The sequence below is a fragment of the Solea senegalensis genome, linkage group LG21, assembly GCF_019176455.1.
Source record: "Solea senegalensis isolate Sse05_10M linkage group LG21, IFAPA_SoseM_1, whole genome shotgun sequence".
Lineage (NCBI taxonomy): Eukaryota > Metazoa > Chordata > Actinopteri > Pleuronectiformes > Soleidae > Solea > Solea senegalensis.
The window spans coordinates 1,235,156-1,262,420 of record NC_058040.1 but is presented as its reverse complement, the minus strand read 5'-3'; the positions used below and the strand labels follow the sequence as shown (position 1 = coordinate 1,262,420).

The window sequence follows — 27,265 nt, the reverse complement described above, 5'->3', positions numbered from 1 at the left end:
TATCAAGCCAATGTCGGCCAATACCGATATCGTGTCAACATATCGTGCATCCCCCTGTGATGTGGCTCTTAGTTTGTAATGAGTCTTAATGATATCTGAACATGAGGTGACGGCGTTTTCCATCGTCACTTACGGTAACACTTTCATTCATGAGTTGCTTATTTGCATACACATTAGTAACATATTGACTCTTAATGAGTCATTATTAAGTACTTATTAATGCTTTATTCTGCATGGCCTTACTATACAACCAGTAAACCATTAACTCAGAGTTTTCCCTCAATAACCTCAGAATTAATTATATTAATAAAGTCCATACTAAGCAAAGCATATTGAGATTGTAATTCATGTACAACAACTTCCTTACTTACTACTAATAAGCAATAATTCTGCGGTTATTGAGGTCAATTAAGAGCCAATGTGTTACTAATTTGCATGCTAATAAGCAACTAAAGAATGGTGAATATGTGTTTCCTAATCTAAAGTGCTACCATTGTTGTCTATTTGTGTGTGTAGTGCTATATAAACAATGTACTATTGTAATTGTATTAATATCAAATAGTTTATTCTAAAACTGCAAAATCAAAACAATTATTATTTTAAAGCCATTTCATACAAAAATGCAATTTCTGCCAATAAAAGGCTGCACACTGGACGTTAAGATATTGTAGAATGAAGCAGGTGTAGCTTGTGTTCAGTGAGTCTTTTGTTAAGTGACTTGAATCTGTTTGTCCTTGTGTTTTTGGTGAGAGTCAGGCTGGTTATGGGTGCAGGAGGTGACGCTCAGCTTTGTTGACAGTGTGTGTAAACTATGTCGTGTGCATGTAGCACAGGACATCTCCATATGTCTCATAAGGACGTAGGTGCAACTACATAATCAACTCCATTCACACAGACAAAGCTTCCATTCTCATTTGGAGTGAAACACACTCAAAATTCAACTTGAAACCTTATTTGGCGGAAAACCCTGGATTTAAACACTTACTGCTTCATGTTACATTCATATTGTTAATAAATTACCTAAATTTGACAATAAGGCCTTAGTGTGGTACATTGCATACAAATGATGGACATTATATCACTCATGACACCATGTAGACAATTGAAATGGGAATTAAAAAAAATTAAATGAGTTATCATGACATAAAACCAGTGATTCTAGACAAGTCTAAAAATGGCAGACCCATCTGCGCCTAGTTTCCATCATGGTCCAGTTGTGTTTGGTGCAGTATGGTACGGTTTGGAACGGTAAAGCCCTCAGTCAGGCGTACGTTTGGACTGGGCTGATGTCAGTCATGTGACAAAAAAAGGACACACTATGAAAGCCTCTATTGTTGAATCTTGAATCTTGAATCTTGACATGTTCCCACTTAAAATGGCTAAAATCACCTCAGGTGCACATGATCGGAACATCATTACTCAGCATTTTGAAGAAGGCTTTCCCAATTTAAACCTCAAACATCGTGTTTGGCTCCTGTTGTAATAAAAAGTGATCTGTCAAATGTTAAATACAATTCATTTCATTATTACATTTAAAATGATTGTAGGAACCTTGTTGAATTCCAAACAGACAGTGACTCCAAGCCTTTGAGTTCAAAACTCAGTAGCCAATCAGCAGAGAGCTTGTTCAGGGTCAGAACAAAACCCAGAGTCAAGAGCACTAACGAGTCAGAGCAAGCGAAATTTCAACCATTGCAAACAAAAGGTTGCTCTTGTTTGCTCAATTTGTGTTGTTTGCTTCTCTCTGACTGAAGTTTGCCATAGAGAGAGAATGTAGACTGTTCTTTGGACAGATTAGTCTAAAATTGTATTATTTGGACACCAGAACAGAGGCCGTTTGGCGTAAACCAACTGTGAAGCATGGAGCCGGAATGGTTTGGGGATGTTTGGTGGCAGCAGGACCTGAACAGCTCCGTGTATCAGAGGGTGCTTGAGGAACATGTGACACCATCTGTCAAATAATCAAGCTTCCAGGAACTGGAACCTGCAGCACGACAATGACCCAAAACACACCACTAAATCCATCAAGGGCTGGCTGAAAACTAAGAAATGGAGTCAAAGCCCAGATCTTAATCACCGGCCTTTTCCATCACCCAATCAGCTGACTCTCATGACTGTACCGTACCATTTTACTATGGTGCCAAAGAATGGAACCGTTGGGGCTGGTTATTTTATTTTTATTTTATATTCTGGTAACACAAAGAGAATGTACCGTACTGTACCAAAACCAACTGAACCTGAAAAAGCATTTAACATCTCTCCACAGGAAGTGAAATGTTAAATGACTGTCAGTATGAAGCAGTGGTTCTTTCTTCCTTTCTTTCTTCCTTTCTTTCTTTCTTTCTTCCTTTCTTTCTTTCTTTCTTTCTTTCTTGTCTGTGGGTGTTGCTGGTTGTATTTGACTCCTGTCTGAAAACACAACAGAAGACTTTCCAAATATCCAAACTCTCAACATTTAGAGGATGGATAAAAATGACCTGACGAGAGAAATTTGTAACCGTTCCCACTGGGAAGACCGAGGCCTCCTTTGGAGTTTGTGGGGACAGCATCAGATGGAGGTGGGCGGGGTTTGGCGTCCAGTTTTTGGTGACCATCTGCTTCAGAATCCCTGCTGAGAGGCTGCTGTTTGGGGGTAAGGTTCAGCAAACCGAGAACATCCTTCTGAACTGTGCTCATCTTTTTGTTCCCACCCTGGAGTAAACTGGCGGCGCAGGGCGCCTCGTGTCTCCGGCTGCTGTTGGACCAGAAGGTTTTTAAGTTATGAACAGTCTGGACTTTGTTCACTTCAGGAGTGTTTACACAACTGGACGAGGCAGACACGGATCCTTCAGAGGAACAGGACCGAGCTGGTGATGGTGCAGTGTCAGCCGGGGAGTGGGAGGGTGAGATGTGGTGTTTTAGTTTGTGCCGAGTCTGCTGAGCGTGACAGACAGGTGAACCCTGATCCTTCACAGCGACAGGTGAACACAAAGAGGAATGAGCCGGGCTGTTGTAGCCGGAGCTGATTTTCTGTAGCACAGAGGCGTGAGATGGTTTGGGCGGAGTTGGGGGAGGTGTGGAGACAGAGGTGGAGAGGAGTGAACGGTGAGGAGAAAGAAGAGAGGAGCACGTTTTCAGACTTGCCCGACTGGGTGGTCTGCTGAACGCACTGGTCTCAGACGGCTGAAACCCACGCTCTCTGCCAGAGGGAGTCAACGTCGGGCTTGTAGGAGTAGAAAGTGATGACTGTTTTTTCCCCTCCGCCCCGATCAGTGTCTTCCCTCGAACGTTTGCTTTCTGCAGACTCTCCACCGCTTGCATGTGGCTTTGAGTCTCCTCCAGGATCTTCTGCGCCAGCTCCTGTGGATCCATTTGTCCGGCAGGCCCCGTCCTCTCCTCCTGGGACTTGACCGTGCTGTCGGTCTCAGTACTTGACTGGTCCGACTCTGAGCTGCTAACTTTGCCCTTTTTAGTCCTCTGAGGCGACGTGCTGCAAGAAATGAGAGAAAACAACAACACGGAAACGATGAATTATACTGTAGTAACTCATCAGAGCAAACGTCTGTTGTTTCCTGACACACCCTCCATTTGTTACAATCTGCTGTTTCATGTCTAGTTGCCACATAGTGGACATTTGAGACCTTTGAGACCTTTAAGACCTTTAAGATACTGAATTCTGGACTTTGCCAGTGGAACAAATCTATTGCTTGTCTCAAAATTCTAACCACACTGTTTAGCAGGACCACATTCATTCATTTCTCCTAAATAAAGAAACACTGGACTCACACTTCCTGCCTGAGATTAGCACTCGCGGACACCTTGACTGGCAGCGGCGGAGCTTTGATGGGAGACGTGGGTGTGCTGACGCTTCCCTTGGAGGAGATTGTAATCGGATACTCGTGACCGCCATTAGATCCTCGCCCAGCGCCGCCTCTGCCGTGTCTGTGTCCTGCAGGCAGCGGCAGTGTGTCACAGTCCCTCCCTCCTCGTCCTAACGGTTCACTGCTTATGATGGAGTAACCTTCGTACTCGTCATCCTCCGCCTCTGCTGCTCCTCCGTGATTGGTCAGTCGACCTCTTGACAGGCCGCCGGGTTGGCGATGCGAGGCGTAGAGGCCCGCCGCTCCACGCTGTCTATCCGGCTCCTGTTGGTGCGAGCGGTGGCTTATGATGTCACTTCCTGCGGGCTCCGGCCGGGACAAGAAACTGAGGGAAGAGGCGAGGGAGCTGAGGCTGTAGACGGAGATGGCGTCGCAGGAGAGGGTGTCTGGACAGACCTGTGGCAGGAAGGAGGGCTGAGGCGGGTAACAACTGAAGGAGAGCGGCAGAGAGTGAGGCTGACAGGCAGACTGCGACGATGACAGCGACTCCAGAGAGGAAGAGCTGTCCATGCTCAGTCGCTTGGGAAGTTCTGTGGAGTCTGAAATATGACAGCGAGCCAGATTGTGAGGATTCATCCACATTTTTATTCTAGGACTCATGTGTTAAGGATGAAAGCATGATGATAGACACGTGTCTCCTCCTTTACTGGAGATGAATCATGTAAACAACTAGAAAAACAATCCAATAAGTATATCGTAAAAACAAAACAAAAATCATGAATGATCCTCACCAAACAGTGCTAGTAGAGACTGAAGGGCAAAGTGCATGGTGCGTCTGCTGGCCTGCTTCCCCGTCTTTAGCACGACCTCCTCCTGACCAACCTCACACAGGTCGAAGCCTGAGACACAGTGAGTGAAGGCAAGAACAATTATACGCTTCAGTTAGTGCTTCTTGTCCACTTTCTTTTACAGTAAAACAGAGTTTCTCAAACTCAAAACAAGATGCCACAAATGACAACGTCCTAAAATGAACGCGGGATCAGTGTCGTCTGTCACCGACTCACCGAGTGCAGCCAGGAACTCGTGGCAGCCCGGCAGCCTCCACAGCTGCACACTGATCGACACTTGTATGGGAGCCAGAGAAAAGTCCTGCTCTTTGTCTCCGGACTGAAACTGCACCAGCACCTGGTGAAGCTGAGGAGAAGAAGGATGACCGTGAGGTTTAGAGGAAAGGAAGGACTCGTGTAAGGATCCTCAACAAAGACCCTTGACCTGTGGAACACTCATCACACCCACCATGCTTTTAAATGTCTTAGTAACGTGAGTCTGTGGGCGAGGAAGAGGAAAACACTCCCAGTGTCAGTGTTTATGTCGATGATGTCATGGAGGTCATAATGTTCTAATTATCTGTGAAATACTAGAATGTTTAGTTGTGATTTCAGGTTTTTCATAATATGTTTTGTGAAAAGATCCATTAAATGTAAAACATTGGTGTTCTTGTAGTTTATAGATTAACTTGAGACCAGACTGCGGTGTCTGTGGCCCCTCTATGAAACCTGTCTCACAGTACAACCACAGGTGGCTGTCTCTGGGTCTGTGATGTCTGTCCCACTTGTTCTGTATGATGCATCTGTGGTTCAGTGTGACGCCGCTGCAGCAGTACCTTGTGAATGAGTTGTTCTCCAGCCTCACACGCTGTGACCAGTTTACACAGAGCCTGCAGAGCTGCAGGGGTCAGACCTGCAGGAGGACACACAGGAGATCTCTGGGTCATCATGTATTCAGATGTTATTTTACCTTCATAAAAACAAAGATTCACATTGTGAGATGAATCAATGAATGCTGATGTAGCTGACAGAGCTCAGTGATGACATGAATCTGCTGCTTAACTGTCATGAACATGCAGTGATTGAGTGGTCAGACCTCAAATGAGGGTCGTTGAAAATGTTCATGACACAGATTTACTGGTCACTGTATCAGGTCCAACATTTAAACTGCCTGCTTTTGTAACAATAGTTCTGGTTCTGATTTGTTTTTCCTGAAATCACTCTTAATATAATAAGACGTGTCATTTCATCGCAAAAGAAGTCGTCATTATATCAGTCTTTTATGATGTTGGTACCAAGCAGGGACTGTAGAGTGGTGCTGCACTGCTGCAGTCGATCCCCAGGGTCTGACATGGGGAAGAAGACCGCCGCAGGGAGACCCGTGCCGCTACCGGAATAGTCCAACCTGAAACCCACCGCAGACAGAAGAGCCTGCCAGCCTGGTACAGCGCCCACCTGACCCCGAGGAGAGCAAACACGTCATGAGCTGACATTTAAAGATGAGACACGGAGAAGAAGTGAAGAGCAACACTCAGACCTTGTTCTCGACGCTTTGTTGTGATGTGTACATTGGGTTACACTGGCCGCTCTGAATACGCTGCAAAGACTTCTCAACCTGGGGAGAGAGAGGGATTATTGGGATTGATTATTTATTACTGGGATTATATTTCAGTTTGGAGTTCTGCTGCTGTCGTGTTCGTTGTGTTTTCATAACCATGAGTTTGTAGTTGCTTGTGCAGGTGTCTCACCAAGTGGAGCAGCACTCTGAGGGCGTCCCTTGCTCTCTCTGGACACTGGAGGATCTCTGCCAGAGCTTGGCCAACCAGCGACATGGGGCTGTTCAGCTTCACGTCGTTGCCAATCAACATGTAACCTGAAAGAAAATATGATGGAAACAGATGAGCTCACCCACAGTAATGATGCTGAGGATAGAAACTCCATATTGATTTATGACATTTCAATGTGTGCTCAGAGTCTCGGGAGGACATTTTGTTCTGTTGAATCTTGAACCTGTGACTGGTTACTCACCAGCCCAGTTGGACGGGTGTGAGAAGTGCGTGCTGCTCTGTAGCGTCTTCATAGCCTCCGTCAGAGCAGCGCTGGCTTTAGTGCCGTTGAGCAGGGCAGTGTAGAAGGTGTGTGTGAACAGTTTGGAGGCAGCTATTGGCACAGGCCACAAGGAGACGCACACACACTGGACGCCTGCAGCTAAGAATGCTCGGGTCAGACCCACCACCCCGTCTGCCGTCACCCTGCTGCTGGACTCTGGGAACAACCTAAGGAGACAAGGACATCAGAACTATGATGAGCTGACCAGTTAATCTACCCACCAGCCAACCAACCAGAACTAACCAACCAGCCAACCAACCAGAACTAACCAACCCAATCCAACTACAACCAAACATCAAGCAAACCAACCAGAACTAACCAACCAGCCAACCAACCATCCAACTACAACCAAACATCAAGCCAACCAACCAGAACTAACCAAGCATCCAACCAACCCAATCCAACTACAACCAAACAACAAGCCAACCAACCATCCAACCAACCCAATCCAACCACAACCAAAAAAACATCCAACCAAACCCAATCAACCAACCAACAACCAAAAACAGCCAGCCAACCAAAACTAACCAATCATCCAGCCAGACAACCAACCAAAAACAACCAGCCAATAAAGCACAACCAACCAACCAATCAAGTGCTTTACAAGGGACTGACAAAAAAATGCTAACAAATCAATGAATAACAGAAAAGACAACAATAAAACCAAGTTGAGATCACTGGACTAAGTGTTTAATGTTATAACAGCTGCACGAGAGCTGAACCATATTAACAATAATAATTGAAATTGATTGTGAAAACAGAAAATCACTGTAATGATTTTTAAAGTGTTGAATGTGAGGAAGGTTTTTACCTCAGAACCACTAACTTGACAGTTAAGGACAGGCCCAGAATGTCAGCAGCAGTGAGGAGGACGTCTTGAAGTGATGGACTGTCACACACACTGTCCACGTCCTCATTTGGTCCCTCGGCTCCTCTGAGTCTCTCTGGGCTGCTGTGACTCACTGAAAAGGAACCGTCGACATCTCGATCCACATTGTCGCTTGACGTTGACGCCCCACATGGAGACCTCTCCTTGGGTCTGCCGGTAGCGGCCTCCCCCCCGGCGTGCTCGCGGCTTGGGGCGAGCACCAGCGCGGCAAGCTTCCATGATATATGAGTGGCGAAGTGAACACACTCGGCCTGACTCAGAGCAGCAAGTACGCGCTCCTTCGTGGCGTTTGCCCCGGTCAGTGGGTGACACCCCAGCTGCTCCCCCAGCCACAGAGACTCTTCCTGGGCTGAAGGCAGAGGCCCCCACAACCAGCGGTCCATCACACTGGGGGGCAGGCGAGGAGCTCCCACTACTGCAGCCACTGAACCTCCATCTGTGCAAAGGGAGGGGCCACGGCAATGCTGAGGCTGTAGGGACAACACAGATTTAGTCTGATGGGGCATTATCAGTGGGCGGGGCAGGTATGGACATCCTCCCGTTGCACCTGCACCGTCGTCACAGTTATTTTCCTCTTTCTTCGCTTGTCGTTTTCCTTTCTACGTTTCTCTGTTTGTCACTACTTCACAGTTTGAGGAGCTGAACCACAACAAAGAATTTCAACATAAGACGAAATTCAAAGACTATTTTAAGAATTGTTAAAAAAGAGAAGGATAGAAAACATGTTATTAAGAAAATGCAGATGAGATGCAGATTAATAATTAAGGGGTAACAGTTGTGAGTCCAGGTGTGTGTGTGTGTGTGTATGCTTTTTATGTTTGAACATTGGTGTTCATTTTCAAAATAAAACAGAACATCAGCATGAACATTATTTTGAAGTCTGACATTCTTCACCTGCTTCCAGTTGTGGTAAAAATACCAACAAAAGAGGGAAATAAGGTATTAAAGGGAAAATACCATTCAGTTTATTGCCACAACAGGGAGATAAAACCACCATAGTAACAGCATCTTTTATAATTCACATGTCTGCTTAGTATTAACAATGGAAACAGTGTGGTAATGAGATACTATTGCAGTAATACCATGTTACTTCCATATACAGGTAAGAGCTTGGTAATGTACTGAAGTACTGAAGGTTATTTTTACTTAAGCTGACTTTACCACAGTATCACTTCTTTACGACAAAATGATTACTGTAATTTAAACATTATTAAATAATATTAAAAAATGTCACAATAGATGAAATAATAGAATTACAGTGATGGGATGTAACAACAGGTGAGACAAGCGAGTGGATGGATTCATGAATCTACTGACCTTGACAGCGGCTCCCAGGCTGGCCAAGGACGGCACAGAGATGAGACTGAACCTCTCGTACAGGTACTCATTAGAGGAGCTGCCTTTGAGCAAGGCAAATGGGACCAGGTACAATTCCCCCTCCAACACTAGTATCAGCTGTCTGTGTCTGCCCACAGGTCCACTGCTGTGCATCAGACCCTGCACACCAAACATGAGCAACATGACATATTCTTCAGTGTTGTTATAGCAGTGACATTACAGTCAGCGCTGAGAACCAGCCTCAGTCACACACACTGAAAACATGTCTGCCACCAGGGACACAAGGAGGTTTTAGCCCCGCCCACTTCAAATGTTTGATGCACTTTCAGACGTTCATTTTCACCAGGTCTGACGCGGTCTCAAATAAACGTGAGTTATGTTCAGGGCACCGTGTGCTCGAACCCTCATAAATAACACATTTGAACTCACTGACACAAACTTGTCCTTATGAACGCTCATGCTAACATGGGCTAAACACAAGCACACTTAAAGGACACATGGCGTACTTACTCCTTCCATTGGTGCAATGAGTAGGTCATAAAGGGCTCGCAGAGGAGGTTTGCTTATATTACTCAGTCTAGCAGGAGGAGAGGAGAGCTTGTCCTTTACTGGAGATACTGCGGCGCTGTAGACGCTCGTCATGCTTCTGTTGAACACACACACACACACACACACACACACACACACACACACACACACACACACACACACACACACACTGAGGATTGCTAAGGCGTGGCGAGGAGAGCCGGTGGAAACGCGGCATTAGTCCGGTTGCCAAACAAGCATCCACAGATCACACAGAGTGAAAATCAGACCTGTTGTTGATGTTGTTCCTGGAGACCATGCGCAGGTAACCTGATGGGTCGGTGGTCGAGCTGAGTTTGTTGTTCAGCTCCTCGAACTGTTGCTCTAACAGATCTCCAGCCTCGCTCTCTGTCTCACTGCCGGAGCAAACCCTGAGACACACACAGAGACACAGGCTTTGTGTCCTTTATTCATTACATGCTCTTAATGCTGCATTAAAGGTGACAACCGTCTCACGTCTTCACACGTCTTTCAGTTGATGTTAAGGTGTTTTCATGTATCTGAGAGAAAAGCTCTACCTGCTGTGATGGCTCTCCACTCCGAGAAACTCTCTGGCATTGTAGATGTGCTGGTCCAGAGACAGAGGACTTGCACCTGCACCTGCTCCTCCTCCTCCTCCTCCTCCTCCTCCTCCACCCTCCTGGAGCTCAGACACGTCTGCTCCAGCCTCTCCAAGATACACCTCGTTAAACTTCACGATACCTGTTGTAGCATTTGGGAAAAACTGTAGATAATTGCTGCACAGTTTGGTCTATAATTGTGTGTGTGTGTGTGCAGAAGAAGAAGAAGAAGAAGAAGAAGGATGCTCCACCCACATAAACACAATATACAAACCAACAGAACTGAAATGCTGACGTGCTTAGAAAGGTGAACGTGTGAGTGAAGGAGGCATCGAACAGTTACATATGAACACATTTATACATCATTTATATTATTTATAATTTATTCATTTATAAATATGTGAATGAGGCCCGGAATAAAACAGTGATGGCCTTAAAGGAAAGGTCATGGGGTCATTAAAGTCACATGGTGATAAAATCCAAATGTTAATTCCCTTAATGTCCTCAAATGTCATGACAATTATATACATATAAATATTTATATATATATACATACATACATACATGTATATATATATATATATATATATATATATATATATATATATATATATATATATACATAATGAAATTACATAAATAAGAGTACAATATTAAACTGGTTATTCCACCACGGACAATGTGTGTTGATTGTAAATGTCATGACATCGTCCTCACAACTATAGAGAGACAAGTGTGTGTGTGTGTGTGTGTGTGTGTGCGCACACCTGTCCCTGGAGATATCAGCCAGCTGTACAGAAATCCTCCTGCCAGAGAAAAGTAAAGCACCATCGTCCTCTGACTGTTGACCGTGTCCAGGATGTGCTCCACAGTGACCGGGATGTAAGGGTCAGTGCTCGCTGCCTGCTGACTGCCTCTCTGGTGTTCAACCAGGAGATCGACAAAGGCTCGCGTGCGTCCTCGCTCTGCTACGGCCAGAGCTTCATCATGTCGACCTGAGTGAGACAGACACAGAAGATAAAGCAGGGACGACAGTGAGACGGGAGAAAGAAGAAGAAGAAGAAGAAGAAGAAGAAGAGTGGAAATGAATAGAGCTGTGACTAATGATTATACTCATAATCTGTCGATTATTTTCTCCATTAATCGTTTGGTCCATAAAATATTAGAAAACCTTAGAAACCTGGAACTGATGAAGTTCTCAAATGTCTTGTTTTGTCCACAAACCAAAATGATTCACTTTTAATGATTTCTTTGTTTTCCAGAGCAAAGAAATGAAGAAAATACTCACATTTAAGAAGCTTAAACAATCGGAACGCTTGTTCAAACTTATTAATCGATTATCAAAAGAGTTGTTGATTAATAATGGATTCATGGTTTCAGCTCCAGCGTGAAGTAAACAGATGCACAGTCAGAGTGAGGAAACGACAGAGGAGAGCCGGATCACCTAGGCTGACGAGGACTCGCTGGAGAGCCTGGTACAAGCTGGTTTGCAGGTCAAACAGTGAGAGCTTGTAATCCGTGCTGTGCTGCGTCTCGTGTCGAATCATCTCAAACAACGCCGACGCTCTGTACAACTGACACACACACAAACGTCTGTCACACTGAGTCTCATAACGTTCATAACACACACACAGTGTGAGTCTTCAGATGACATGAGTTAATACTGTAACTGTAAAGTGTCTGCACTAACCACTGGGTGGCAGTAGAGAAACACAACAATGTGAAGAAGTGTTCTGCCTCTCTGCTCTCTGTCCACTTTGTCTCTGCTGGGGACGCATATATATATATATATATATATATATATATATACATATGTGTATATATATGTATATATATATATATATATATATATATATATATATATATATATATATATACACATATATATACATCAAACAGAAGCTTTAAAGCTGGTGATTTGTGTTGTTGATGTTATTATGTACTCTGTTTGATCTGCTCCATCCTTCATCTGAAAACTGGCTCAGTCAAGCAAAACTATCAGACCTGACAGACATTAGTTAATATTACTCACTACCAGTGATGGGAATAACGGCGTTAACTGGTCATCTAACTAATTACAATTGTTAAAAGCCGTCACAGTTACAATGACAATACAATGCAGCGTGTTAGTATCAGTAATACAGGGCAACATTTTTACCTGAACAACAATCCATCATAATTATTGTACTGTTTCATTGAGTGGGTTAGGGTTAGATATGATGAGCGATCGCTCGATCGTTTCCACAGCGTAAACATTTTTCCTCATTTGACTGTTTGTTTCTTCTGATACTGATTCTTACGCCACTCACATACAGGAGAATAAAGATGGATGTTAAGACCAGGTCTAAATGGGGCCTTAGTGACGTTTTTGACCTGTTTTTAGCACTTACTGTACTAACCCCTGCTTTAATCAACCCACAACATCAGACCCTCACTCTCTGTCTGTGTCGTTCTCACATACACACCTGGTGCTGAGCCTCCTCCAGGTTTCCACTCGCCCACAGGGACAGACCCAGACTGTGGCGTATCTTAGCTTCCTCTTCTCTGCGTCCTAACAGCTCTGCCAGACGCAGACCTGAGGACAGACAGAGGGAGAAGACACAGACTGATGAGAACATCTTCTCTTCTCGTCTTATTATTCTGCTGATAATAGACTTCATAGACCTCACACTGTGTCAGACATGTTTCCCCCGCGCTAAGAACAGACTCGCAGAATGAACTGAAGCTCATCCGTCATCAGTCTGTCTGTATCTCTGTCATGTTCTGTTGTCCAAGCTTAATTAATCTCATGAGACGTGTGATAATGCTTCTCGACACACACACACACACACAGTGATGTCATGTAGTCACACCTCGGGACTCTTACCTTCCTGCAGGTACATCACAGCCTGTGCATAGTTTTGCAGTGCGTGATGTGTCCTCCCCAGGCTTCCATAGGCCAGAGTTTTAGCCGTCAGATCATTGGTCTGCGCCGCCACACTCAGGTGCTGCTCCTGAAAGACCACCGCCCGCTCGTAGTTTCCCATGGCTTCATAGGTCAGTCCCAAGTTGCCGTAGGCTCGACCCTGGCTGCTCACACACCTCGTCTGCTCGGCTATATCCAAAGCCCTCTGGTGCCACTGTGGACGCACAGATGGATTCTTAAAGGGTTACTTTGACATTTGGGGAAAAACACACCTAGAATAACTGCATGACCCAACCAGGGCTTGTGGCCCCTAGTTTGGAAACCACTGTGCAGATTCACTGGTGGTTAAATAAAGTAGTGGTTTAGTGTGCAGATGGTAAAGACATGCAGACACCGTTGCTAGGCAACAGCAACATGGATGACAGAAGTTTAATCTAATAGAATAAAAACCTGAGAGAAATTAAATCTCCAGTAGATAATTAATTCAGTACATGAGTCATTCTGGATTCTGAGTAATGACCAAAATACTGTTTATGTGATGTACAGTATGTGTAGGTGATGTCACACGCATCAACTTCCAGGTTCTTATAAGCAGTTGAATGCACTTCTTGGTGTTTTCAGCCAAAGTCAAAGTGTTTGCACTCGTCTTACTGAGTAACTGTTGTTTTTAAACCTCGTCTCACATCAGTCGTGAAGTCAAATCAATCACATCCTGAGTGCAGCGAAGAAAACAAAACACAGCTATACTGATCAGTGTGTGGAGCTGAATGTAACGCTCGCTCACTCACTCACTCACTCACTCACTCACTCACGCAGCATTGCTTCCACAGCGTACAACAAACAAACAAACAAACAAACCAACCTTTGAACATCGACATCATGGAGCTTGTTAGACTGTAAGTTAAACTGCACTTTGCTGTACTTCATAGAAATCTATTAATATTATACTGCATATTGTCTTATTGCACTAGAACCTGTTTACTGCACATGATTCTGTTGCACCTTGTTCATCATCTGAATGGAGGCAGGGACTAATGATGAGTTAAGGCTCACAGACACCAGGTATCCAGGGTTCACCTGGACTGTAGAAGTGAGACGGCTCTCGTCTGAACTGGGATTCAAACTGGAAACCTTCTTGCTATGAGGCAACACTGCTCACCGTCGCCGTGTGGCGCCGTAATGGCCATTCATTCATTCATTGATTTATTGAAAAGATAAGCAAAACAACTTCAGACTATTCTGACGTTTCCACTGAGAAGTGAACTTCCTTCAGCTCAGCCATTTTCAAAACATTAGCATTGACGTCACAGCGCTTTTAAGAAAGATTGACCCAATAAGGAGACATCAAAAGGACTTCATAATCATGCTAATCTAAGCTAACAGACCGCTGTATATCCAAACATTTCATTTCTAAATATTAACAATACTCTGTACACACCTGTAGCGCCGTCTCATTGTCTGCCATCAGCTGATAAATGCCTCCAAGAGCATCACTGGCCTCTGCCTCCAGGGATTTATCCTGACGGTGAGAGCAGCAACATTATTGAGCATGATTCACTTTCTCATGAAGATCATTTGTCATTTTCAACAGGAGAAAGTGACACAAGACAAGTCCTCACCACTGCTGTGTGTGCAATGTGAAGCTGGTGCTCCAGGCAGGACAGGGCCTGCTCGTAGTTGCCCAGCTGGCTGTGTAAGGCGCCCAGTTCCCCATAAGCCTGGGCCTTTCCCCCTCCTTCTCCACCCAGCTCATGGGCCACCACCAGCCGCTTCTCAAAGCACACCAGCGCCTGCTGGAGGCTGCCAGTGGACCTGAGGAGGAAGAGCGAGGAGGGAGGAGGTGAGGCAGAAGGTGAGGACAGGAGAATACAGTGCTCAAAGCTCAACTGACTTCCTCTTTCATTTGAGAAGGGAGAGTCACATGACCAGTGAATGAGAGGAAACAAAGAAGCCATGTGACTGGTTCTGTTCTAGAAACATCTTTGTTCTCCAAAACGAGAGGGAAAAATACAGTAAATGAGATAAATCACTGACTTCTCTCCCCTGATTATCATCATAACAGCAAGAAAATATGTCACTACAGGCCATTCATATTAACACAGAACGTCAGAGGAGGGAAGAAACCACCTACTGGCCTGGCATGTGTACTGCATATACTGTATGTTTGGTCCATAAAATATCAGAAAACCTTAAAAAATGTTGATTAGTGTTTTTCAAACCTGGAAATGATGATGTTCTCAAATGTCTTGTTTTGTCCACAAACTAAACTGATTGACTTTTAATGATTTCTTTGTTCTCAGAGCAAAGAAATGAAGAAAATACTCACATTTAAGAAGCTCAAACATTCCTGTTTTAATCATGAAAAAAACCGACTAATCGATTATCAAAAGAGTTGTCGGTTTTGTTCCATTTGTGTGTGTGTGTGTGTGTGTGGATAGTTTGAGTTCTAGTCCACTTGGTGGTACTGATCTGGTCGGATCTAACTAAACTAAAAGAAAGACCGAAAGCAAATGAGAGCACAGGATGTTTGCTTCACCCACCTGTGTGCATTGCCAAGTCCTCTGTAGGCCTTCTCCTGGTCCTGGACATGGTTTAGACTCTGGGCCACAGTCAGGTACTTCTCATAGTACTGGATGGCCTCCTCATGATCTCCCAGAGCATCATAGCAGTCTGCCAGGTTCCCATAGGCCCTGCCTCGGTCCATCATGCTCTCAGTTCCAGTCAGCTGCTGCAGCATGGCCAGCTGCTGCTCAAAATAACCGATGGACTCCTCAAAGACTCCCATGTTCATTTTAGTGATGCCCATGTTCCCATGGACCTGGGCCTCCAGACGGGCGTCCCTGAGCCCCTGAGCCAGGCCCAGCTGGGTCTCGTAACACTGGAAGGTGGTAGTGTAGTCTCCCAGGGCCATGTGAACTGCGGCCAGGTGGCCGAGGGCGCGGCACTCCCCCTGCTGGTCGCCGAGATCCTTCCGGATGGTCAGTTCCTGGCTGTGGAAGGACAAGGCTGCGTCCAGCTGCCGCAGCAGCCTCGAGTGGGAGAGAGGGAGAGAGGAGAGCAAATAAAAAGCCCGGAAAGTAGAGGAAAAAAGCAGCTAAAGTAAAAGTTAGGGGTGTCAAACCATCACGTTAACTGCGATTCATTAATTAAATCTTATACTTTATTTTATTATATTACATCATAGTTAATCACAGTCATATTTAGCGTGTTAATCTCATTTTTAATCTCTAACTTTACTCTTTCTGTCATTTCTTATGTGTCCTCGTAGGTTGATCATTAAAATTAAATGAGTTATTTCTAATAGCTAGGAAAACGTTTATATTTTTATTTCCTGAAAACAAGTTTTGATTTTTGGTTTCATTCTATAATACTTTTAAGTTTTAAAATCTACGAAGGTTTGAACTTTAAGAGTGTTTAAACTCGTGAGAAATGTGAGGAAATAGTAATGTCTGTCTGAGGAAAGTATATAAAGTGAGGGGTTTTACAGCCTTAAAACACAGATATCATATTTGTAAAAAATAAAAATAAAAAAAAAAAATCCCCCGTGATAAACGAGGGATCACTGCTTAACAAAAATACAATGCATTTCACTTTCACCTGTTCATGAGGAAACATAATTGACCAACCCTGCTCGAAATTGACTGGAGGTGTGAGTGTGGGAGTGGACGGTTTTTTTGTCTCCAGACATCACATGACCCAACATGCACCAATGATGTTTCAAGCTTTAAATCCACAGATCAAAAACCGTGTTGATGGACGTTGTGGTTTTACCTGTGAACTGATCCGAGGGCTGAGTAGGCATCAGCCTCCATCTTCTGATCACTGACCTTCTGAGCCAGACTTAACTGCTGCTGGTAGAACCTCACAGCTCCAGGAAGATCACCACGACATACACACACATCGCCAAGGTTACCAAAGGCTCTGAAGACTGCCTGCTGACACACACACACACACACACAGTAACAACCACGTCCCAGATAATAAAGACGTGTAAATATTAATCATGATGTGACCTGTGTGTTGTCCAGAGCTTGTGCGAGAGACAGCAGGTATCTCTGACACTCCTCTGCTTTGCTGAATTCACCCAGTGCTTTGTGGGCCAGGCCCAGGTTACAGTAAGCTTTCGCCTGGGATAATTTGTCTTGAAGGTCCTTAGCCAAAGCTAGGTCCTGCTCGTAATACCTGAAAAAAACAATTTTCACTTTATTCAGTTTTAATTTAAAATTACACACCTTTAAAATGTACCACGGAGGATTAGGGCCACATTGTCGTACATTTACGAGAATAAAGTTGTACATTTACGAGAATAAAGTCGTAAATTTACGAGAATAAAGTCGTACATTTACGAGAATAAACTCGTACATTTATGAGAATAAAGTCGTACATTTACGAGAATAAAGTCGCACATTTACGAATTTTTAAGGAAAAGATGCGTTTTCTTGCTCTCCTCTTCTAAAACAACATGTTAGAATATTACAACGTTAACCTCGTAAATGTACGACTTTATTCTCGCAAATGTACGACTAGGTTGTTCCCCCTGCAGCTGTTAGACTGTACAACAAGCACAGCTCTAAATCTCTCACCCACTGCATTCTACTGAATGAACTCCTTTTGCTGTCCACAGAGGACATTTAGGGCTTTTCAGTGATACCAAATATGAAGGGGTGGGGCTTTGGTCACAAGGTTTATAATATTTTGACATTTTTTCTCCTGGTAGTCAGAGGACATAAACAGGGACAGTACACGTGTTACACATATTTGGTATCTTGATTAGAGTGAACAGCGTGAGACTGTGATTGATGGTGAATGTTTGTAATGAATGTGTATTACGTTGGACATGTTGTGTCTCTGACCTCACGGCGTCTCTGTACTGCCCGATGCAGTAGTGAGCGTAGCCGAGGTTGTGGCAAACTTTGCCTTCTCCTTCCAGATCCTGCAAGCCTGGAGCCAGGGACAGGTACTGCTGGTAGTACGGCAGAGCCTGAGCATATTCACCCCTCCAACTGTGGAAGTTGCCCAGGTTTGCTGGGGGGGGGGTCAAAAACAATAAATAAATGAAAGGGTACATTTTCTTTTTTCTTAATCAATTCAATACCAAAGTCATACTTCAGTTCAACCTACATCGATGCACATGAGCACACGTACACTTTGAGCTGTTGAGGTGTTGGCATCGAGGTAACCATGGTAACCATCGAGGCTTGTGTGACACACAGTGTCTTCACAAAGACAGTTGCCTGTTTCATCTCTTCTCTGCTCTTTACACTTTTGTCGTTTGATGTTTCTTTCTTTTGTTTATTGCATAAACCTTTGTCGCTTTGGTTCAGCTCCTGTCGTGTGTTTACTGCTGTTTGTATGAAATGTTTTGGTTTAGTAGTGTCCAGAATGTTCTCAAACGGACTTTCCCAATTGTTGACTGTACAGTTAGAATTCCTCGTGGGTTAAATCTCCCGTCACGTGCACTGAGGCTGTTTCAGTGACATGAGACAATAATCATGATTGGGACTTTGTACTCGCTCAAACCCAGAACAACTCACCGAGTGCTCTTGCTTCGCTCTGAGAGTCTTGCAGTTCTCGTGCGATGGTCAGGTGGTGAAGGTAGTGCTGGAGAGCCTGGTCGTGAGCGCCCAAAGCCTGGTATGCTACTGCCAGGTTACCGTGTGTGGAGGCCTGTGACGGACGATCGTTCACCTGACACACAAACATCATATTGTCTAAATGTTGCTGTTGTTGTTGTTGTTGTTGATGTTGTTGAGCGCACGAACCTCCAGTGACATCTGCAGCTCTTGTCGGTGGTAACGGACGGCTTGGTCGTAGACGCCCAGTGCGTGGTAGGCGTTGCCCATGTTACCGTAGGCTCTTCCCTGAGCGGCGTAATCACCGAGCTCCTGGGCCAAGGACAGGTGGGCTTTGTGGAGCTTCAGCGCCGTCTCATACTCCCTCTTCATCTGGTGTATAATGCCTGAGATGAAACGTGAGAGGAGATTAAACAGATAACAAACAAGTCTTTTAGGTTGTAGTTGAGTCATCAAATAAATGATATATATCTTGGAAGGCATGAACATGGTTCACTCTGATAAAGACTCAATTCAAGCGTTATAAACAGCTGCTTCTATGGAGCTCCATGTACAGGGATGCTTTTCTCTCCACTGTTTGCTCATTGTGTGTCTGTCGTGTTTCTCTGCTCCATGATGTAAAGGTTTTCATTCAGATAATGTATGTTGTGATTTGTACAAATAAATTGAATTGAAGTTGAATTTACAGGCACCTTTTGGATTGGATTAGATCGGAAAACGTTTATTATCCCTGGGAGGCAATTCTGTTTCATGCACACTCACAACGTCATTATAAGCACGTTGAGTAAAAGTGGGATTATTGCAGCCTTCATGTAAACACCTTAACTGGGTTATGTCACTCTCTCTAGCATAAGTGGATTAATAAGACTGGATTTCACCTTAACTATTGTTTTTAAAGTTTAAACTTTAAAGTGTGTTTGGAAGTTCATTAGACGTGGACACATAATGAACCTCATAAAAATGCTTTTTAATGACATTTTTACCGTCTTACTGCATAGTGACGTTTGTGATGTATTGGATTTTTGGATTGAATCAGCTTTCATATTTTTATCTTCCCGATATCAAAACCAGTATCAGACTGACACTAAGTATCGAAGCGACTCGTGTGGGTGAACATGTGTGGGTGAACATGTGTGGGTGAATATGTGTGGGTGAACATGTGTGGGTGAATATGTGTGGGTGAACATGTGTGGGTGAACATGTGTGGGTGAACATGTGTGGGTGAACATGTGTGGGTGAATATGTGTGGGTGAAACATGTGTGGTGAATATGTGTGGGTGAACATGTGTGGGTGAACATGGATGGGTGAACATGTGTGGGTGAACATGTGTGGGTGAACATGTGTGGGTGAACATGTGTGGGGTGAATATGTGTGGGTGAATATGGGTGGGTGAACAGGAAGAGGAGGAAACAAGAGAGGAGATACAAATGCTGTCAAGTCAGCATTCAGAGTCAGAGAGACGTCATCATGAATAAATGATGAAGTGAATTATTGATCTGAACCACAGACTGTAGCTCGTCAGCCATTTCAGCCAATTAGTCTCACATCAGAGTACAGTAGGCTGCGTGTGTGTCTGTGTGTGTGTGTGTGTATCTGTGTGTGTGTGTATCTGTGTGTGTGTGTGTCTGTGTGTGTGTGTGTCTGTCTGTGCATTCAGCCTTTCCTTGTTTTACACAGTGAATAATAAAACTTGGGTGTTTTTTTAAACCATCTCTGACATACACTCAGGCAGATGTAGAACCAGCACAGACCAAGGCCAGACCAGGGCCAGACCAAGGCCAGACCAAGGCCAGACCAGGGCCAGACCAAGGCCAGACCAGACCAGACCAAGGCCAGACTAGGCCAGAGGCCAGACCAAGGCCAGACCGGCCAGACCAGGGCCAGACCAAGGCCAGACCAGGGCCAGACCAAGGCCAGACCAAGGCCTCTCCTCCAGCCTGCAGAGAAGATGTGCTGAAGCCCAGCTCAGGTGACAGCTGTAATCTCACACTCAGCAGTGAGGTTGGATTAATGTGGTCTCAAATATCACTCTGTGTGTGTGTGTGTCTGTGTGTGTGTGCGTGTGTGTGTGTGCATTCAGCCTTTCCTTGTTTTACACAGTGAATAATAAAACTTTTGTGTTTTTTTAAACCATCTCTGACATACACTCAGGCAGATGTAGAACCAGCACAGACCAAGGCCAGACCAGGGCCAGACCAAGGCCAGACCAAGGCCAGACCAAGGCCAGACCAGGGCCAGACCAAGGCCAGACCAAGGCCAGACCAGAGGGCCAGACCAGGGCAGACCAAGGCCAGACCAGGGCCAGACCAGGGCCAGACCAGGGGGCCAGACCAAGGCCAGACCAAGGCCAGACCAAGGCCTCTCCTCCAGCCTGCAGAGAAGATGTGCTGAAGCCCAGCTCAGGTGACAGCTGTAATCTCACACTCAGCAGTGAGGTTGGATTAATGTGGTCTCAAATATCACTGCGGCCACAGAAAACCAAACCAACAACAGTCTTAATAAAACATGAGTCCTGTGTCAGAGTCATATGATCGGACCAGAGATGCTGGACCAGGACAATACTCAGGTTGATACAGTGCTTGTATCCAGACATCAGAAGACAGAAGGATTACAGTCTAACACACTCTCACATGTAAAGCCATGTCTGAGATACAGACATTTTTGAACCTGCTAAAAATAGGTGATTGACACATTCTCATTGCCGGGGATTGTGTTTTTTTCTGTCTCTGAGATATTGTTGTGTAAAATGTGACATAACAGAGAAAACAACAACAACAACAACACCATCATGGAGCTCAGTGACCCTGTTACAGTCATTACTATTCTGAAGCTTTTACTTTGTTCCAACTCAACTGTGAGTGCAGGGTTTTAAGAATGGAATTAGATTTGTGTGGAAGCACAGACAGACACAAAGAGCCACCAAAAACAACACTTCACTCCCACACTCACTAGTTTGAAATGGTCTCACTGTTAGTGTTTAATACGTGTTATTGATTCACATGATTGGCAGCTCCTGATCAGATGTAGATCAGCACAGACATCTTACTGTGTGTGTGTTGGACTGTTGTACAAGTGAATGGTACGAGTGTGTTTTCTGACCCACAACTGCACACGCACATTTCTGTCACGTAGCCCTCGAAAGGCTCTATTATTATTATTATTATCTATTATAAGTGTGTGAGCTTTATAAATTATAATATATCATTTCCAAACAGCGGCAGAATTACAATGACATAGATCAGCAAACGTTAAGCACTGCAACTTTAATAAAGAAAGTGTGTTCAGTTCTGTCCTGCTGTGTGTCCTTCTGTGTCACACAGATCCACAGAAGATGAAGATCAGATGAACTTACCCAGGTTGGACGAGGCTCGGCCCTGTGCGGCTCTGTCCTGCAGCTCCTTGGCGATGTCCAGCTGATGCTGGTGATGCTGAAGTGCCCTCTCCAGGTCCTGAGGATCAGGATTTGGTTTCACTGAGAGTAACAACTCCACGTGATTCAGCTGAACAGTTCATCAGCTCTTCATACCGACCTGCATGCAGCGGGCAGCGTGTCCCAGACCAGCAAATGCCCTCATCTCAATGGCTTTGTCCTCCAGCTCCTGGGCCAACGCCAGCACTCTGCTGTGATAAGCTATGGCCTTGTCGAAGTCCCGTTGAGAGTGGTGGGCACTGCCCAGGTTACTGTACGCCCGTGCTTCCTCACGTCGGTTCTCCAGAGTCTGCAAAGACAGTTCAGGCTTTATCATGGTCTGCAGTGCATTTTCCACTATTTTACAACATTATTATATCAACAGTCATTGGGTCACATATTGTGTGTGAGCCACAGAAGCTGAGGTCCGAGTGCTGAAGAACACGAGGGAGACGCCGACAATGTGGTGCAGCGATGATGAACTTGATCACATCACACATTTCTAATGCTGTTCATCCCATAATAAATGCTGCACTATATACAGTTATACATATGTAGCTGAGATTAATCAAGAGTAATGTAAACAACTGTATGGGTTTAAAAAGAATGTTAAAATAAGAATTGCCTTTTCTTCTTATTGTTGTTTGTATGTTGAATATCTGACATAGAAGTGAGTGGGGAAGCGATTAGTAGCCATTAATTAATTCATTATATGTGTGACAAAAAATAATGTCATGGAAAATAGGATCATTCTTAAAGACCGCGCTTAGGTCCAGGCTCACGTTACACTGAAAACGTTGCAACATCACTGATCACATGATCACAGTCAGAGCTGTAGACGACTCTGACACCAGGTTTGATGGAGCTGACTCAACACTGAGCGACTCTGTAAGAACACAGCGCCTGCTTTCACTCTGCTGCTGCTGACGCCGCTGCTGCTGCTGCTGCTGCTGCTGCTGCTGCTGCTGCTGCTGCTGCTGCTGCTGCTGCTGCCTCTGCTGCTGCTGCTGCTGCTGCTGCTGCAGGTAGAACAGCCACCTTCAACACCTGATCGTGGTGTTGAGGAAGAAGACCTCCTCTGGTCTAGTGTACGACGTCACACTATCAGGCACAGCCAACCCAACCTTCAGTTCTTAGGAATGCAAGTCTGACCCAGGGCTTTACCATTCCAAACCATACCATACCATACAGTACCAAACCCGACCGTACCATGATGGAACCACAGCATGAGAGTACAGGCTCCATCAGCTGACAGAAACATAGCGTATCAAAGAGAAACTGCTGCTGTACCTTTGCGATGTCCAAGTGCTGCTTGTGACACTGAACGGCGTTGGTGAAGTCTCCCAGCGCCGTGTACACCGCGCCCATGTTGCCGAGCTGCCGAGCCTCAGAGACCTGACACTGGGTTTGTCGCGCCAACAGCACACACTGTTTATGGCTGGCCAAAGCGTTGGGGTAGTCACCGATGGCTGTGTAAACATGGCCCAGACTACTGAGAGCATCAGACGCCGCCTGAAATCACACACCGCACACACACACACACACACACACACACACACACACACACACACACTGGTTAATATCGTTGGTGTTTTCCAAAGCTGGGTTCGATTCATCCATCATCAAAATACTTGTAATAGAGTAATGAATGTAGTTTAATCCCAGGGTTCATAGGTTTTGGAGCAGTGTGTGATCAGTGTTCACTCCTGGATTAAATCTTAATCTCTTTTACCACATGCACATAGTTATCTGCTTCAGCTATGATCAGCAACACCACGTCAAACCCTCATTTCTTCTTTGTTTCCAGAGTTCAGACGTCGTTCATCGTCTCTGAATGTTTGTAAGTGAAACTTGAGGCAGTGCTCAATATGTTTTTATTTCATCATTGAAATAATAACGTCTCTGTCATTACATACTTGGTGTGATCAATAGATTTGTTGCTGACGCGTTATTTGGTTTTTAATGTTAAAGTTTTGACCTGACAGTTGGTATATTATTAATGTAACTTTGGAGTTTTAATTTATTATAAAGTTGCACTGTTGCACGTATTGAATATCCCCACTTATAATCACTGTTACGTTATCATTTAAGACAAAGCGTAACATTACAGAACTTATTGCAACTTAGTTTCTAAACAGAGTTTTTAAAAATAACAAGTCTCAGCTTCTTACAGAGACATTCAGTCAACAGGAAACAGTCTGAGACATTCATGAAGATTCAGAACCACAATTAAAATATGAATTTGACCTTTAACTGCAAACAGAGAGGGAAAGAGAACGAGCCAGAGACTCTGAAGATGAAGTTCTTTCCTCAGTGTCTCACACACACACACACACACACACACACACACACACACACACACACACACACACACACACACACACACACACACTCCTGTGATGGAAAGCTGGAACTCAACAGTGAGTCTTCCACTCTTTTTGGATGCCTGCTTATCTCACCTCTCATCTCGTTCACTTTATCTCGAGACAGATTTTTCCAACTGAAAGCTGAAGCTTGTGTTGATTTTACTAATATTGGTACATTTGAATGGAAAAAGTGACATTTACTGATGTCAGTAACTGTTTCTGTGCACCTGCATTTTTACTCCAGGTGCTGTCAGTCTAACGCGTTATTAACGGCGTCAATGTTTTTATCGTGACATTAACGTTCTTTTGGCCGTTACTACAAAGTTTGTAGTTTTTTGTAAAATAATGGGACACAAAGAAATCAAGGGACATTTAGAATAGATACATTTATTCACGTGTTAACTATGACATTAATGCGATTAATGGCGATTAAATCTTTTTATCGTTTAAATTAAACAGGCTACTTTAATTATTTGGGCTGCAGAGAATGATATTTTATTAACACACAGACGACAATGAGGAGGAAAAACAGTGAGTGAGAACAGCCTCACTGACCTTTAGTGAGTAACATCCGATCACCTGGGTCTCCTCATGTCTCGGGCTGCACGTGCATTAGTGCACACTCATCGACTGAAATCCCAATTCCCAGCAAAGTGATGAGTGTAAACACATAAACTCCACGTGACACATCTCTACAGCAAAGTTCTTAACATAAATGACACAGACTGCTGTTTGATTTCCCTCCTGCACAGGAAAACACAACAAGAAACCCACTCATGGTGTGTCCAGTGGACATGATGTGTTATTGTGTCTATGCAGTCAACATTAAAAAGAGGAAATCAGATCCTCATCATACGCGGCTGAATTATCTAAACTTATATTTTAAAGTATTTAAATACTGTTGATGTGGTTTAAATATGAATTCATTGTAAGAGAAAAAATAATATTATAATAACATACACTTTTCAGGCCTGGAGGTGTTCTAAAGTGGATCCAGTGAGTGTTTGGAGCTCGGCTTTTACCGATCGATGACTAGAAGGATTCATCGATCACCACAGCTGATGTTTTATTCATTTTCTGTCTAACGATGAGCTGCACAGTCTTTCTACTGAGTCCTTTGTGTGGAAGCATGCTGTCTGAAAACACGCACCCACACCTGATGAAGACCACACACACACTCAGGTTTGTCTCAGGCGGCACAAGGCGGCGCACCTGTGGAGGAGACGTTCAGCCACTGACTGAGTGACAGCAGCTCAGGCTTTGTCCTGATCATGTGTCCTCACAACACACACACAGTCCCCACGAGCTCTGTGTGTGTGTGAGTGTGTGCATGTGCGTAATGAACGCCCATCCACACACACTTTCACTGCTTTCATTAAAACATCTGACAGAAGCTTCAGGTTCATTTTCACCATTAATTACAGGAAATTATGGATTGATAATATTAATATAACACAAATTCTTATTAACCGAGTCGATTGGTTGTGAAACTGGTGCTGACTGGGTCTGTGTCTCCCAGCTGGGCTCAGTCCCAGAATTTATCTGTTCCTTTTGAGTTTTTAGTTTGAAAAATGATTTTGGAGCATGATATTGTCTTTTTATTGACATTTAATTTATCTTATTCATCTCTGTTGTACAGGACTTTGTTTCAGCTGTTGTTGTTGTTTTAAAGTGCTTTATAAATAAAGTTGGATTGGATTTACAAAATACTTTGAATATGATCAGATATTGATATGATATGATATGAATGATAATGATAATGATAATGATAATGATAATAATCATAATGATGATGACAATGACGACGACGTGTGTGATGTGCTAAAATCACTCTCTCCACTTGGTAACTTCAGCAAACAATAAAAGGGCAGAGAGTTGAACTGAGACTGATCTATACATAATCAAATGAATATGCATGAGCACACGTATCATTTTTCATTTGCATGCAAACCTTCAGTACCTCTCTGTCCTTGAGCTTCATGGCCAGCACCAGCTGGTTCCTGTGGTTGGCCAGTGCTTCTCTGTAACTGCCTCTGGAGAAGAGTGCAGAGCCGAGGTTCCCATGAGCACGACACTCACCTGACTGGTCACCTGATGGCCAGAGACATTCAAACACTCAAACACTCACTATATTCACCTGTGTCATTCACCTGCTCACTGCTGTCCTGTTTCATCCTCTTCCATACCTAAAGTCTTGGTGACCTCCAGGTCCTGCTGCATGTAGGCGATGCTCTTCTCTGTGTTGCCTAAAGACCAGTAGGTGGCGCTCAGGGCCGAGTAGACGGAGCCACGCAGCTTCAGGGAGCACGTGCCGATCTTCAGCCCCGCCTCCAGCACGACGACAGAGGCGCCGTGGAAACCGTGGGTCAGCAGCTCCTGACCAATGACGGACACGACGACAAAGGGACTCTTGTCCAACTTCATCTTCTGCAGCTGCTGGTAGGTGGGCTCCAGGGTGTCTGAGGGTGTACAGGTGATATACACAACGTCATATTAGGGCACACAACAACAGTGTGTGTGTGTGTGTGTGTGTGTGTGCTAATGCTAATTCAGATTTCAGAGGCTACGAAGCCGCACAGCGAGTGCGAGCTAGCCGTTAGCACCATGCTAGCTCATCCTGAGGCGAGCTGCTAAAACAACATTATTTCATGTTGTCGAGTCACTCACCCTGTGTGGGTGGGGCTAATCCAAAATAGTGAAAACAAGGGGGTGTTCTCTGAAGACACGCTGTTACCTGTGAAACACGGGTGCTCTGAAAACACCCCCATTAGCGGTTGGTACTTTCCTCCTGATGAAATGAACCATAGACTGTATGAAATTAACTTGGCAAAAAATCCAATATTGAAGGTTAAAATTGATGAAACCTTTGGTTAACAATAAATGGGTCAGTTTTCCTCATA

The 27,265-nt window shown here is 44.4% G+C and overlaps 1 protein-coding gene across 1 annotated transcript in view; it reads right to left on the bottom strand.

Moving 5' to 3' along the window:
* Positions 1–2,175: 2,175 nt before the first annotated feature.
* ttc28 (tetratricopeptide repeat domain 28) overlaps positions 2,176–27,265 on the bottom strand; it is a 58,411-nt gene continuing 33,321 nt past the window's right edge. The window contains exons 4-34 of the mRNA XM_044012104.1: positions 26,552–26,824; positions 26,326–26,456; positions 23,290–23,511; positions 22,121–22,309; positions 21,943–22,039; positions 18,779–18,975; positions 18,551–18,704; positions 17,870–18,041; positions 17,030–17,198; positions 16,788–16,948; positions 15,557–16,045; positions 14,636–14,828; positions 14,455–14,535; positions 12,978–13,230; positions 12,577–12,686; positions 11,556–11,685; positions 10,879–11,106; positions 10,070–10,253; positions 9,782–9,922; positions 9,474–9,609; positions 8,943–9,122; positions 7,548–8,095; positions 6,656–6,903; positions 6,376–6,500; positions 6,165–6,242; positions 5,923–6,082; positions 5,464–5,540; positions 4,865–4,994; positions 4,592–4,699; positions 3,766–4,399; positions 2,176–3,469 (exon numbers count right to left, since the gene is read on the bottom strand). Of these exons, the coding sequence (XP_043868039.1) occupies positions 2,449–3,469; positions 3,766–4,399; positions 4,592–4,699; positions 4,865–4,994; positions 5,464–5,540; positions 5,923–6,082; positions 6,165–6,242; positions 6,376–6,500; positions 6,656–6,903; positions 7,548–8,095; positions 8,943–9,122; positions 9,474–9,609; positions 9,782–9,922; positions 10,070–10,253; positions 10,879–11,106; positions 11,556–11,685; positions 12,577–12,686; positions 12,978–13,230; positions 14,455–14,535; positions 14,636–14,828; positions 15,557–16,045; positions 16,788–16,948; positions 17,030–17,198; positions 17,870–18,041; positions 18,551–18,704; positions 18,779–18,975; positions 21,943–22,039; positions 22,121–22,309; positions 23,290–23,511; positions 26,326–26,456; positions 26,552–26,824 (7,019 nt within the window). The 3' untranslated portion in view covers positions 2,176–2,448. The remainder of the gene's footprint in view (positions 3,470–3,765; positions 4,400–4,591; positions 4,700–4,864; positions 4,995–5,463; positions 5,541–5,922; positions 6,083–6,164; positions 6,243–6,375; positions 6,501–6,655; positions 6,904–7,547; positions 8,096–8,942; positions 9,123–9,473; positions 9,610–9,781; positions 9,923–10,069; positions 10,254–10,878; positions 11,107–11,555; positions 11,686–12,576; positions 12,687–12,977; positions 13,231–14,454; positions 14,536–14,635; positions 14,829–15,556; positions 16,046–16,787; positions 16,949–17,029; positions 17,199–17,869; positions 18,042–18,550; positions 18,705–18,778; positions 18,976–21,942; positions 22,040–22,120; positions 22,310–23,289; positions 23,512–26,325; positions 26,457–26,551; positions 26,825–27,265) is intronic.